Genomic DNA, 13,358 nt, shown 5'->3' with positions numbered 1-13,358 from the left:
AGGACCAATGGAATAGAATTGAAAACCCAGAAATGAACCTACTGACCTATAGCCATCTAATCTTCGATAAGGGAGCTAAAACAATAGAATGGAAGACAGACAGCCTCTTCAGTAAATGGTGCTGGCAAAACTGGTTAACTACATGTAGAAAACTAAAGCTAGATCCTTATATATCACCCTGCACCAGAATCAACTCCAAATGGATCAAAGACCTTGAACTCAAAGCAGACACTCTGAAAACATTACAGGATGGAATAGGAGAAACCCTGGGTCTCCTTGGCTCAGGCCGAAATTTTCTGAATAGAGACCCGGAAACACAACAAATCAAAGAAAGGCTGGACAAATGGGATTGTATAAGGTTGCAGAGCTTCTGCAGGGCAAATGACATAGCTAGCAAGATCAATAGAAAGCCCACGGACTGGGAGAAGATCTTTACTAGCCATACAACGGACAAGGGTCTCATACCTAAAATATACTTGGAACTCAAAAAATTAAACCACCCAACAACAAATCCTCAAAGAAACAACTGCCCAATAAGTAAGTGGGCGAAAGACTTAAAGAGAAGCTTCTCTGAAGAAGAAAGAAGGATGGCCAATAGACACATGAAGAAATGTTCAACATCCCTAGCCATAAAAGAAATGCAAATCAAAACAACATTGAGATATCACCTCACTCCAGTTAGAACGGCAAAAATCAAGAACTCTAACAACAACAGATGCTGGAGGGGATGTGGACAGAAAGGAACCTTACTTCATTGTTGGTGGGAATGTAAACTTGTTCAACCACTTTGGAAAGCAGTATGGAGGTTCCTCAAAAGACTTCACATAGAGCTCCCCTATGACCCAGCAATCCCACTTTTGGGCATTTACCCTAATGTTTACAAACAAGACCACACTAAAGCTACCAGCACAACTATGTTTATTGCAGCATTATTTACCATAGCTAAGATATGGAACCAACCCAGATGCCCCTCAGTAGATGAATGGATCAAGAAAATGTGGTATATATACACAATGGAATTCTATGCCTCCATCAGAAAGAATGACATTGCCTCATTTGTTAGGAAATGGAAAAACTTGGAAAAAATTATATTAAGTGAAGTAAGCCAGGCCCAAAGAAACGTAGGTCCCATGGTTTCCCTTATTTGTAATATCTAGTATATGTATGAGTCAAGCGGAAAAGGTCAGATAATGTGATGTCAGGAAAATGAACCCTTAGATGTGTATTTTAATGTTTTTTTTTTCTTTCATGCATGTGTTTCTAACACATTTATAAGATTATCTCTTTGTTGCTTTGTATGTCCCTCCTCCACAGTATAACCCCTGCTTTCACTATATTTGATGTCAGTATAACTTGTGGAGGAGATGGGGAAAAACCAGTTGTTTAAGGATACAGGTGGACCTGTTGCAACAATGAGAAGTACAAGTTGTCATGTCCAAAACGAGCTTTACAACGTTGGTGTGGGGGGGGGGGGGGGGGAAGGAGAAGGATTGGGATTGGGGGGGGGAGAGGGGAGGCTGGGAAGGGATGTGAAGGATAAACAAAGGAGGAGGCTGCAATGCTTGGTAAGAAATGTACGCATTATCCTGCCCATGTAACTGTAACTCCTCTGTACAGTATGTTCACAAATAAAATTAAATTAAATTAAAAAAAAAAAAAATCTCTAGGTTTTCAAATCCTCCAAATTGTCTGAAGACATAGTGTGCCACAGACTTAAGACTTTTCTCCTATTTTCTTCAAACAGAAACATTTCTCAAGTGCCTACATGTTGTAGAAGGGAAATTCTTCAGAGATGGCCTCTTCTTTGGAATCGTCGAATGGTAATCAGACCTCTTAAAGCAAGGGGAAGGGGAAGAGAAAAAGGCTGAAACACAAGGTTCATCTGGTAAGTTTTACATTAACCATAACTGATTGCTGGACAGCTTAAGAGTGTGGTTTTTTGGCTCAAAAAGTCTGAGTCTTGGTGTGGAAACAAGTACTTGGCTGACCCACCACAGCATTCTTGCAGTGGGACTGTCAGAGAATATGATTTGTTTACCTCACAGGCATAAACTTGTCTTTAGTCTGTTCCAGTTGATCTTTCATTTTGAGGAAAAACAAGTTGATTACTGGCTCAAATATTGTAGATTTCAGTTGGGTAACTATCTTGGCTGTTGTGAGGTACTGGATTTGAGTAGTACACTCTTGCATCTCTTGTGTACTGCTAGTGGCATTACAAGGATGTGTTCTCTCTCTGCAGACTCCTGCTGTGGCTGCTTTAGTTTTTTTCCAGACTCCCTTAAGCCAGTTACATCATTTGAGTTAAGATCTGTGTACTCACCCTCCAAAGCTTGGATATATGCTTCATACTATTTCCATTTTAGGATTAATGCATCTTGTGCTATAACTTTGAAGTCTGTTTCACTCAGAGGAATCTTTTTAGGAAGAGGCTCTTCGTTGGTCATCTTGAATCCTCTCCAGACCTGGGCTGTGTGGATGCTGCCAGTTACCTAGGCAGAGGCTCCATTGCACTCAGCCTTTCCTTCTAAATTACTTAATCTTATTCCAGCTAACATTATTAGTAACTCCAAAGGATAGATATATATTTTTCTACACTTTTTTAGTGTTTTATTAACTACCAAGACTGAAAAGCAAACACATTCCAGGAGATATATAGGTAAATGTTTGATTACACAATTCTAGCTTTTAGAAAAACAATGTAAAATTATTTTGTTTAGTTGTACTGTGAAACATCAAAAAAGATACTGTGTAATCAATTCTATCACCACATTCACTACTAAGAGTTATTAACAAGTCTGGTATATGCCATTACTCTAGAAGTGGATCTAATTTGTACTGGGTAGAACTTGAGTAGACAGTATCCTCACAGAAACTTTTTATAACATTTGCAAAATTTCACTTGTTCTGTATTTTGAAATAAAATTATAATTTAACTTTGTATCTCACTTTGGAAGAGGAAAACAAAAAATAAGAACAGGACATCTCCAAAAGTACAATATTCACAAGATTCACATTATCTTCTTGTTAAAATTACAAGTCTACAGATATAAGAGAAAGTTGTATCTCCAAAGCTAGATAATAGCTGATAATGCTAAAGATTTTTCAGTAAATTATTTTTATACCTGTGTTTTCTTATGAGGTACTTGCAATGCCTCAGTAAATAATCTTTTGATGGTCTACACAACTTCAGTGACCAGAAGTCATCTAGTCTCATCTTGGGAGAACAAGATTTTCCTGGATTCCCACCAAATAAATAATGAACCTATAATAAGCAGAACAAACCAAATGAACCACAGAAGTCATAGTAAAATGTCTTCATTTTGTTATTAATGCATAACAGGTAATAACCTTTTTTTTGCCTCATTCATCTAAAAAATACTTAGGTCACCATTGCCAAAGATTTCTCTTAAATTTTTTTCCTCAAATTTCCACTTTGATTTAAAGCATTGTAGCTGCTTTCCTAAAGTACATTTTATATTAGAGTAGCTTATACTACCAAAATTACAATGATAGTGGAAGATGACACAAGAGCAATAAAATAAAAGAAGCCAATCTTCAAGGGACAGTTCATGGAAGACAACAAATAATAAGGATTATCAAGTTAACTGTTCTTGAAATAGTACATATTTTTTAAAAAAGCAAAAAACCCTAACATTTGCCGAATCACTAAAGGAGTCACAGTTAAATTAACCATGTCTATGAAAAAGATTTAAGATCTTATTTTGCTTTAACTAAATGCCAAACATTAAAAATACCATTCCAGCCGGGTGCTGGTGGCTCACGCCTGTAATCCTAGCCACTCAGGAGGCTGAGATCTGAGGATCGCGGTTCAAAGCCAGCCAGGGCAGGAGAGACCGTGAGACTCCTATCTCCAATAAACCACCAGAAAACCGGAAGTGGTGCTGTAGCTCAAGTGGTAGAGCGCTCCCCTTGAGCTGAAGAGCTGAGGGACAGCGCCCAGGCCCAGAGTTCAAGTCCCATGACTGACCAAAAAAAAAAAATACCGTTCCATTCTTCAGTTACATACCAAAAGAGTGGAAGGAATATGATTTCACTATTAAAATTTTAATTCTATTCTGTATAAAGTTTTAAAGTATTTTTCTCAAATTTTGGAAAACTGCTATTCAATGGCACCATTAAAAATATATACTAAGCCGGGCACTATGAGGCCCTGAGCTCAAGCCCCAGTATGGCTTGAACAAACCAGAACAAAACCAACAAACACACACAAGCCAAGTGCTGGTGCTTTGCGTTTAAAATCCCAGCTACTGCCAGGTGCCAGTGGCTCACGCCTATAATCCTAGCTACTCAGGAAGCTGAGATCTGAGGATCATGGTTCAAAGCCAGTCTGGTCAGGAAAGTCCGTGAAACTGTTATCTCCATTGAACCACCAGAAAAAACTGAAGTGGCGCTGTAGCTCAAGTGGTAGAGCTCTAGCCTTGAGCTGAAGAGCTGAGGGACAGCGTTCAGGCTCAGAGTTCAAGCCCCACAACTGACAAAAATAAAAAAATAAAAAAAATAAAAAAATATACTATCTCTACAGTATTAGGTAGAAATTCATTAAAGCCACAAACTGGGAATTCCAAGTGTAAGGGCTTTTATTCTTTTTCATTGTATCTTTAACCCAGATGTCTCAAACAATATAGCAGACATTTTGAATATTCACTAGTGGCCTAAAGAGCAAGAATTATGTCATAAGCTTCTATATAATCTGAGTCTAACCTCTAAACTATATAGCAAACTTAAAGGACAAATAATTTTTAAAAACCCCACTCTTATTACTACATGACACAAAAACTTTGGGATACAAGATCATTTTCACAAGACTAATGGAACAGAGGTCACATGATCATATGCTAAAATTGTGCATATTTTATTTAGACATTTAAATTGAAGAAACATTTGCTCTATGTCTGACCTATTAAGAGGCAATCACTGGCTATTTTCATAAAGAGCAATAGCTGGGAATGGTAATGCACATCTGCAATTTTAGCACTCAGGAGGTTTATAGGAAAATTGTGAGTGAGTTTGAGGCAAGCCTGGCTATAAGACCCTGTCTTAAAAAAAAACAATCAAAGGAAAAGTGTCAAAAACCATAGACTATGCAAAAATGTTTATTCTCCTTAAATTTTTTTTAGGGAAAAGTTATACTATACTGAATGCCTATTAAATGTTTGTTCTATATTATACTTTTATTCAAATCTACTTACAACAAAGTATTTTGGGGGGATAGTCTGAATTGTAGAATATGGAATGTTTTACAGGTCAAAGTAGTTAGCATACCTTGTGTAACTCATCATAAACAAGCTGATGGGCAAATCTTGGACACGGTTCTTCCTCCTGTAGACTTTTACTTGGATTATCCTTTGCAGCTTGATCATTCTTATACACGCAAGACCTGTAAGACATAGCTTTTGATAACATTCTATTCCAGAAAGCTAGTAGCAAATAAAGACATTTATAAAAACTACCGCCAGGAAGTGGCACTGTGGCTCAAGTGGTAGAGCGCTAGCCTTGAGCTGAAGAGCTCAGGGACAAGGTCCAGGCCCAGAGTTCAAGCCCCATGACAGACAAAACCAACTAACCAATCAAACAAACAAACAAAAACTACTGCCAATGTCCAAATAACCAACAGAAAAAAAAGTGCATTTGTTTATATCAAAGCTTAAAGTTTTGGTAACTCTCATGAAATAATATAAACTTGTTAGAACTGAGTTCTGAAACTCTTAAGTTGTTATCACATAGAACACTTTGGAACAAGCTATCTCATGCTTAGAACTGAAAAGTGATCTTGTTTATTCACAATAAAGAGATGCATAATATATTGCTTTCATTTTGGCTGCAAATAAATGTCTTATTTAGAAAACAATTCCTTAGTTGGTGAGCATTACTCTCCTTTCCTGGGGGGTGGAACTGGGGCTTTGCAGTTGCTAGACTGACACTCTATCATTTGGGCCATACCACCAGCTTTGCTTTTTTGCTGGTTATTTTGCAGAAAGAATCCAGCAAACTTTTCTACCCAGCTGCCTTCAAACCATGATTTTTCAGATCTGAGTAGCAAGGGTTAAAGGTGAAACCCGCTGGTGCCCAGTTACTTTCCATTTTTAAATAGAGGAAATAATTTGAACAATCATGGAACAATCATGGAATTTGAGAATTAAATCCTCTGCATTAGTTTTTTTCAAAGCAAACTATCAATACCCATCCTATAAAATACTCTGTAATTAAAAAGTCTTGATTTAGAAATGCTTAGTCAAACCCATACATACTCAACCATCTCATATATTACATCATGATTACCACACAGACAAGAGATCCTTACCAACTATTCCTCACAATGTCATAGATCCAGAATGAATTTCTGACATTCTCTTCTCTCTTTTCTTTGTCTTTACTGAGCCCAGACAAGACATGTATTTCATTCAGTTCTGGATCAATAGTTGCTCTCTGTGTGAATCCTGTCATTGGAACTATAAATCAAGGGGGAAAAAATAAGATGGTAATAGTCATGTAAAGTAACATACTAATACTCTTTAAAATATTATGCATCTTTAATATCCTGTGTGTCCACAGTACTTATCTTCTAGCATCCTTCATAAATGCAAGTGTCACAAAGTTAAGAAATTACTTTGTTCACTATTCTGTTTCTAGTGCCTAGGACAGTGCTTTGTATAGAATTAATTTTGGAAAGAATAAATGAATATCAACTACCAGAATGGAGCGAGATCAAGAAAAGAAGTATTCAATATAATCTTTTTAGTAAGAGTCAGGAAAGGGTAATGTTTCAATTAACTGACTTACTGCACGGACCAGCTCTACTTTAATAGTGGAGATAAAATATTCAAATACTGACTTGAAAAAATTAGACAAAAAAACTTAACACAAAAAAATCCAATGCAGGTTTAATAAGGTCTGAATCATTTAAAATATTTGTTCGTGACATATAAAAGTATCCAAGGAAAAATGAAAAATTCTGGGGTATACTACATACTTTATGTTCCTAACTGGTTTAATTTCCCCAGAGTTGGTAATACTTCAGCTTTCTAGAAAATCCAGTCATTTTGCATTATCTATTAATTTGTAAAATAAGATATGACAAGTACAATTTTAACTTCAGAAATATTTAACTGAATACAATTTCATGTAGAATCCATATATCTTATGGACTACAAGCCATACATTGCCATATTTTATAATATGCCTGTTATAATGTCATTGCTTCAATACTATACTTCCAATTACCATATGCTCAAAAAATTAAATAGATAGACTAGAAGACCAGGGCAGAAGATGCTAGTTATACTGATCTTGATTTTTAACTTTTTCAAGGCCAAATAATCCAGTATTTAATTTTTCTTAGTTTACCTTAAAACACATGTGACCCTTTAAAGCTCTATTTAATAATTTGGAGACCTATTAAAGACTATTCAAACATTTTCCAATAAAGATACAAAATTATATGTAATATCAGATATAATATGCATAAAAAACCTGTATTCATTTATGAACACATATAAATCAATCTTTTGTTTTTTTTGAGGTAGTAGAAATTTAAACACAGGCAACTGTTCTACCACCCAAGAGTCATGCTCCCAGCTCTTTCGTTTGGATTTTGTCCCTGAGATAGGCACTACTAACGTTACCCATGCTTCATGCTTCTACTTCCCAAGTAACTGAAACTAATAGGTATATATTATTATGCCCCACTTTGACCTAATCTTTATAACAACAGCAGTTGGAATCATACTGGTAAGTGAAGCCACAGTCAAGAAAAAAGTCAGCTCAAAATCAAAACAACATTGAGATTCCACCTCACCCCAGTTGGAATAGCCATTATCAAGAAATCTAGTAACAACAGATGCTGGGGGGGATAGGGCCAAAAGGGAACGCTACTACACTACTACACTGAGGGTGAGAAAACGAACTGTTTCAAACACTCTGGAAAGCAGCATGGAGATTCCTCAAAAGACTAAACACAGAGTTCCCCCATGACCCAGCAATCCCACTTCTGGACATTTACCCAACGGACCACAAACAAGGCCATACTAAAACTACCAGCACAACCATATTCACTGCAGCATTATTTACCATAGCTAAGATATAGAACCAACCCAAATGCCCCTCAGTAGATGAATGGATCAAGAAAATGTGGTATGTGGGGCTGGGAAGGTGGCTCAGTGGTAGAGCGCTTGCCTTGCACGCATGAGGCGCTGGGTTCGATTCCCCAGCACCACATGAGCAAAAAGAAAGAAAGCTGGAAGTGGTGCTGTGGCTCAAGTGGTAGAGTACTAGCCTTGAGCTGAAGAGCTGAAGGACAGCGCCCAGGCTCAGAGTTCAGGCCCCATGACCGGACCAAATTAAAAAGAAAATGTGGTATATATATACACAAGGGAATTCTATGCTTCCATCGGTAAGAATGACATCTTCCCATTTGTAAGGAAATAGAAAGACTTGGAAAAAAATGATATTAAGTGAAGCCAGACCCAAAGAAACATAAGACTTCATGGTTTCCCTCATCTGTAATAATTAGTATATGTCTAGAATAGTCCTAGAAAAGGATCACAATAGCTCAATAGCTATGTACATATGACCATATAAAATGATGCTAAATGAACTCCAACATATGGAAACAAGAGGTTTTTCTTTGTTGTTGTTGTTCTTAATGTACTATGTGAAGTTATTTCTTTTTCTTTCATTCCCCCCCCCCCCCATGGTTTATCCCTTGTTGTCACTGCATTTGATTTTGGTATCTTGTGTATTGTATATACATTTATCTAAATTAGGGAAGGGAAGAGGAACAACAAAATGGTGACACAAAGGACAGAGGGCGAACCAATCCAACATCAGTAACTCACAAGACAATATGTTAGAAATGAACTGTACAACTTGGGGGGAGAATTGGGGGAACAAGTGGGAGAAAAACAAGGGAGGAGGTAACAATGTTTGACAAGAAATGTACTCACTACTTAACGTATGTAACTGTAATCCCTCTGTACATCATCTTGACAATAAAATTAAACAAAAGTTGGCTCAATGAACTACAGATAAAAGATGGAAAACTTCTATACATAACTAATCAAAAAGAAAAACCAGAAATAGACTATGGGGAAGATTGTTGTGGAGAGCTCCTAATATTCATTACCATTCAGTCATCACGGTTTAATTTACTTGAATTTTGATCAAAATTTAACACGGACTTGTAACATCCCTTAGATTTACTGAATTTAGGTTTCCAATGTGGCTCTTTCTATAGTAAATTTTTTGAGGTGTATGTGTCTGAGAAAATTTTATTTTACTCTATCTGAAAATTAAGAGAATTTAAATTTCTTGTCTCAAAGTTGTTTTCCTAGGGTAGATTTTTAGCTTTAGTGTCTTCTCTTATTCAATACTGTTATTGAATCACCTGATAACTATCTACTTTCTGTTCCCCTGGTCATTCCCTGAAATCAGTTTTTGATATTCATAAATATGCAGAAATATGCATTTTTTCCTAATTGTCTTATTTAGTAGGCCCTGAAACCTTCTGACCTTTGTCTTGTTTGGCTTATTTTTGAGATGGTATCTTACTAGGCTGCCCAAGCTAGCCTCCAATGTGAGACCCGAAGTGTGGGCTGGGATTCCAAGCCTGACATTCTTCCCTGATTTTGAATTCTGAGACATCAAATTCTATTACTTAATTAATCCAACTTTAAAATTCTTATTTCTTTCTGGAATTCATGTAAAGTGTTGTCACTTGCTTAACTATTTTGTTTCTTTTTCTTATACATTTTTCTACCTCTTTATTTTTTCCCTAATTTTTATGGAAAAGTGTTCATTCTAGTCTTTCAATTGATTTTAGTTTTTTTTTTTTTTCTGTTGGTCCTGGGGCTTGAACTCTGGGCCTGGGCACTGCCCCTGGGCTCTTTAGCTCAAGGCTAACACTCTACCACTTGAGCCACAGCGCCACTTTTGGTTTTCACGTGATTTATTGAGGATAAGAGTGTCTCACAGGGCTGGGAAGGTGGCTCAGTGGTAGAGTGCTTGCCATACATGCATGAAGCCCTGGGTTCGATTCCTCAGCACCACATAAGCAGAAAAAGTCAGGAGTTTCATCTTTACTTAGTTATATTTTTATATCTGACAGATCCATTTGGTTGTTCTTTTATGATTTTTCACCCATTACTGGGGTTTGAACCCAGTGCCTGGTATTTAAAGGTACTCTACTACTAAAGTCACAGCTCCAGCCCTCTTCTGCCTTGGTTATTTCCAAGGGAGGGTCTCATTCCTGTACGTACTTCCTCATGTACCTGGGATGAAAAGTGTATTATCATTGTACCTAGTCTCTGTGCTTCCCTTATAGATGGGATATTTAAAAAGTCCAGAGGGTTTGTTGTTTGCTCATTTCATAGAGAAGAGATTTCTAACACCTCACACTCCTTCCTGTTCTTCCAAAGTGTGCTTCTCTGGGCTGGAACTTCAGTTGAACCTGATAGCTTTCTCTTTGGCTTTCTTCTTTTTCTCATCATTTTTTTTTCATGCATTTCAGGAACCTATCTTGGCTCTTAAAAGTGCTTGAATGTCCGGACACATTAATTCTCTTGGCAAGAATCTTTCACTTGTTTATAACAATGCCAAAAGAATGCTAAGTAGCACCGCAGACTCTCAGTTTTTCCATAATAATATTTGTGGAGGATTTCTTTTTGAGCCTTATCTAATAGCTTTGATGTCTACAATATCATTTTTCTGGTAGAGTCACATATATGTGGTTTTAGGAACAACTTCATCCATGTTTTTAAAAAGGTCTTGAAAGCATTTAGCAGATATTTTTCCTTTGTGTTTCTCATTTTAGCAAATTTCTGGAGGGTAAGAGATCTGATTCTAAAAGGCAATGTAATTTGTCTTAAAATCTTGATTCACCTACTTTAATAACATAGTTTTAGATTATGTATTGATTCTTTTTAGTAATCATAGTCCTTAACTCTTTAGTATATTGATCTATTTTTTTTTCTTTAAAGAAAACCAGCTATTCTTTCAGAAGAGATATACTTGGGAGGGCCTTGGAGATCAGGCTTGAACTGGCATAAGTTATCAGTGAATGAATTTAAGGAAAATGTGTGTGTGTTGGGGGGGGGGGGGGAGAGGGTGGAGCCAGAAAGTAGTGAAGAGTAAGCAAAAAAGAATTCATTTGCCGCTTTGGTCTCCTTTTATAAAATCCTTTGGTATGAAGTAAAGGCAGTTTTTTGGACTGCAGGGAAGACAAGAAATGAACTACTGAGAATAGGTAGTCAATTCACATCTGTTTTCACCAACTAAACTCCAATAGGGTTTCTGCACTGTCATTGGGTACTGACAGTAGCAGAATAGGCTACCGTTACTTGATTCTACAGGAAAAAGGTAAGTATTAACTCCATGTAAATGGATCAATATACTAGAGAGTTGAGGACTATGATTACTTCTCCAGAGTGATTTTGGATAAGGGCATTTAGCCTGTGTTAAGTTTGCTATTTTGGCTAAGTACTATTCAATTTATAGCTACAATTATAAAAATGAAAATGAAAACTAGATTGAATAAAAAGGTCAAAAATAAAAAAAAGATTTTCATTCTAAATGCTGTAACTATTAATACAGTCTTCAGTACTCATTTTCTTCCCAAGAAGAAAACAAGGCCATTTTTTCGGTACTACGTTTCTAATGGGCAGTAGTGTGGGGGAGAATTATTTCACATGTGTTAACCTACAAATAATAAATCTCATTGAATGGATCAACAATTTAACCAGTGGATAATCAAATAATAAATTGGTGGACATTTAAAATTGTTCCCAATTTTTTTCCTTTCAAACAACAATGCAATACATCTTGGTACATCTCATTTTTAAAATACATCTGTGCAACTATGTGATCAGAATACATGCTTTTCACAAAATGCTTGTCACAGAGAAAGTAATATATTTCATATTTTAATGCATAATGATAAGATGCTATGAAAAAAGAAGCAAGTGATTTCCACTTTACTCAAGGTAGAAGATGATGTCTGCTACCTCCTGACCATGCTAACATTCTTGATTTTTTGTGCCAGCCCTGGAGTTTGAACTCAGGATCTGGGAGTGGTCCTTGAGCGTTTTTGCTCAAGGCTAGCACCCTACCATTTGAGTCATAGCTCCACTTCTGACTTCTTGGTGGTCAACTGAAGAGTCTAACAGTCTTTCATGCCCAGGCTGGCCTCAAACTGTTGTGATCCTCAGATCTCAGCCTCCCAAGGAGCTAGGATTGTAGGCTTGAGCCACTGGTACCCAGTCAACATTTTCTTTTAATGTTATATTTTATTTATATTTTTAGAATTATGAATAAAGTAGAGCATCTTTATGTAAGCAAATTTGAATTATGCTCTTTTTTTATTGTCAGTTGTGAGGCTTGAACACAGAGCTTGGGTGCTATCCCTGAGCTTTTCCAGTTTTCTGGTGGTTAACTGGAGATAGGAGTCTCACAAACTTTCCTGCCCAGCTGGCTATGAACTACAGTCCTCAAATGTCACCCTCTTGAGTAGCTAAGATTATAGGCTTATGCCACCAGTGCTGGGTATGTTTTTCTTTTAAGTATCTATTCATGTCACTTGCCATTGTACTACGAGATTACCCCTTCTTACTGACTTGTAAGACCCTTCTGATTATAGTAGAACACCAACCTTCATATGAGTTGCTAGTCATTTGCTATTTGATATTTTAAGTACTCATATTCAGTAACATTAATTTCAAAGAATCAAACTTAATTTCTTTATGACTTTCAGGTTTTATGGCATGTTTGAAAAGGTCTTTTCTTAATCCTAAATTACTAGAAACAAATACCATCATAATTTTGTTTCTTAAGTATAAAACAAGTCTATGAAGTATTTTTTTTAATATAGGGATTCAGATTTTTCCATTATTTTAAAATGGCAACTCAAGTGAAGTATCAATGTCATTTATTGCTATCTATTTTCCCTTTCGGATTGGAAATGCCAACTTTACCATATATTAAGTTGTGTGTGTGCGCGCACGCTAGGTGTTTGAATTGTTGGCCTCGTGCTTATTAGGCAAATGCGCTTAAGGCTAAGCCAAACCTCCAACCGCAGTTTTGCTTTTTTTTTTTTTTTTTAAATAATTATTTTTGATATAGATTCTTACATCTTTGATCCCCTATGTTAGGCTATATACTGTAGCTGGGATACCAAGTGTATAAGTGTGTACCACCAAGTCCAGCTCTTAATTGAGAAAGGGTCTCTTTAACCTTTGGGACAGGACTGAATCATGATCCTCCCCAAACAGTTACACAGGATTATACATGAGTCATCAGCACCAGCCTATTGGGGGTATTTTTATATTACCTGCTCTATTCCATTAATC

The 13,358-nt window shown here is 36.5% G+C and overlaps 1 protein-coding gene across 2 annotated transcripts in view; it reads right to left on the bottom strand.

The window, feature by feature from the left end:
* The window catches only part of Mkln1 (muskelin 1), a 289,313-nt gene that overhangs the window by 21,701 nt on the left and 254,254 nt on the right, over positions 1-13,358 (bottom strand). For both annotated transcript variants that reach the window (XM_042695879.1, XM_042695878.1), the window contains 3 exons: positions 6,323-6,470; positions 5,284-5,398; positions 3,123-3,262 (listed from right to left, as the gene is read on the bottom strand). In XM_042695879.1, the coding sequence (XP_042551813.1) occupies positions 3,123-3,262; positions 5,284-5,398; positions 6,323-6,470 (403 nt within the window). The remainder of the gene's footprint in view (positions 1-3,122; positions 3,263-5,283; positions 5,399-6,322; positions 6,471-13,358) is intronic.

The sequence above is a fragment of the Dipodomys spectabilis genome, unplaced genomic scaffold (genome assembly GCF_019054845.1).
Source record: "Dipodomys spectabilis isolate Male_0828 unplaced genomic scaffold, ASM1905484v1 ptg000197l, whole genome shotgun sequence".
Taxonomy (NCBI): Eukaryota; Metazoa; Chordata; class Mammalia; order Rodentia; family Heteromyidae; genus Dipodomys; species Dipodomys spectabilis.
The sequence above is the reverse complement of the archived record's forward strand: the minus strand, read 5'-3'. Positions and strand labels throughout refer to the sequence as shown.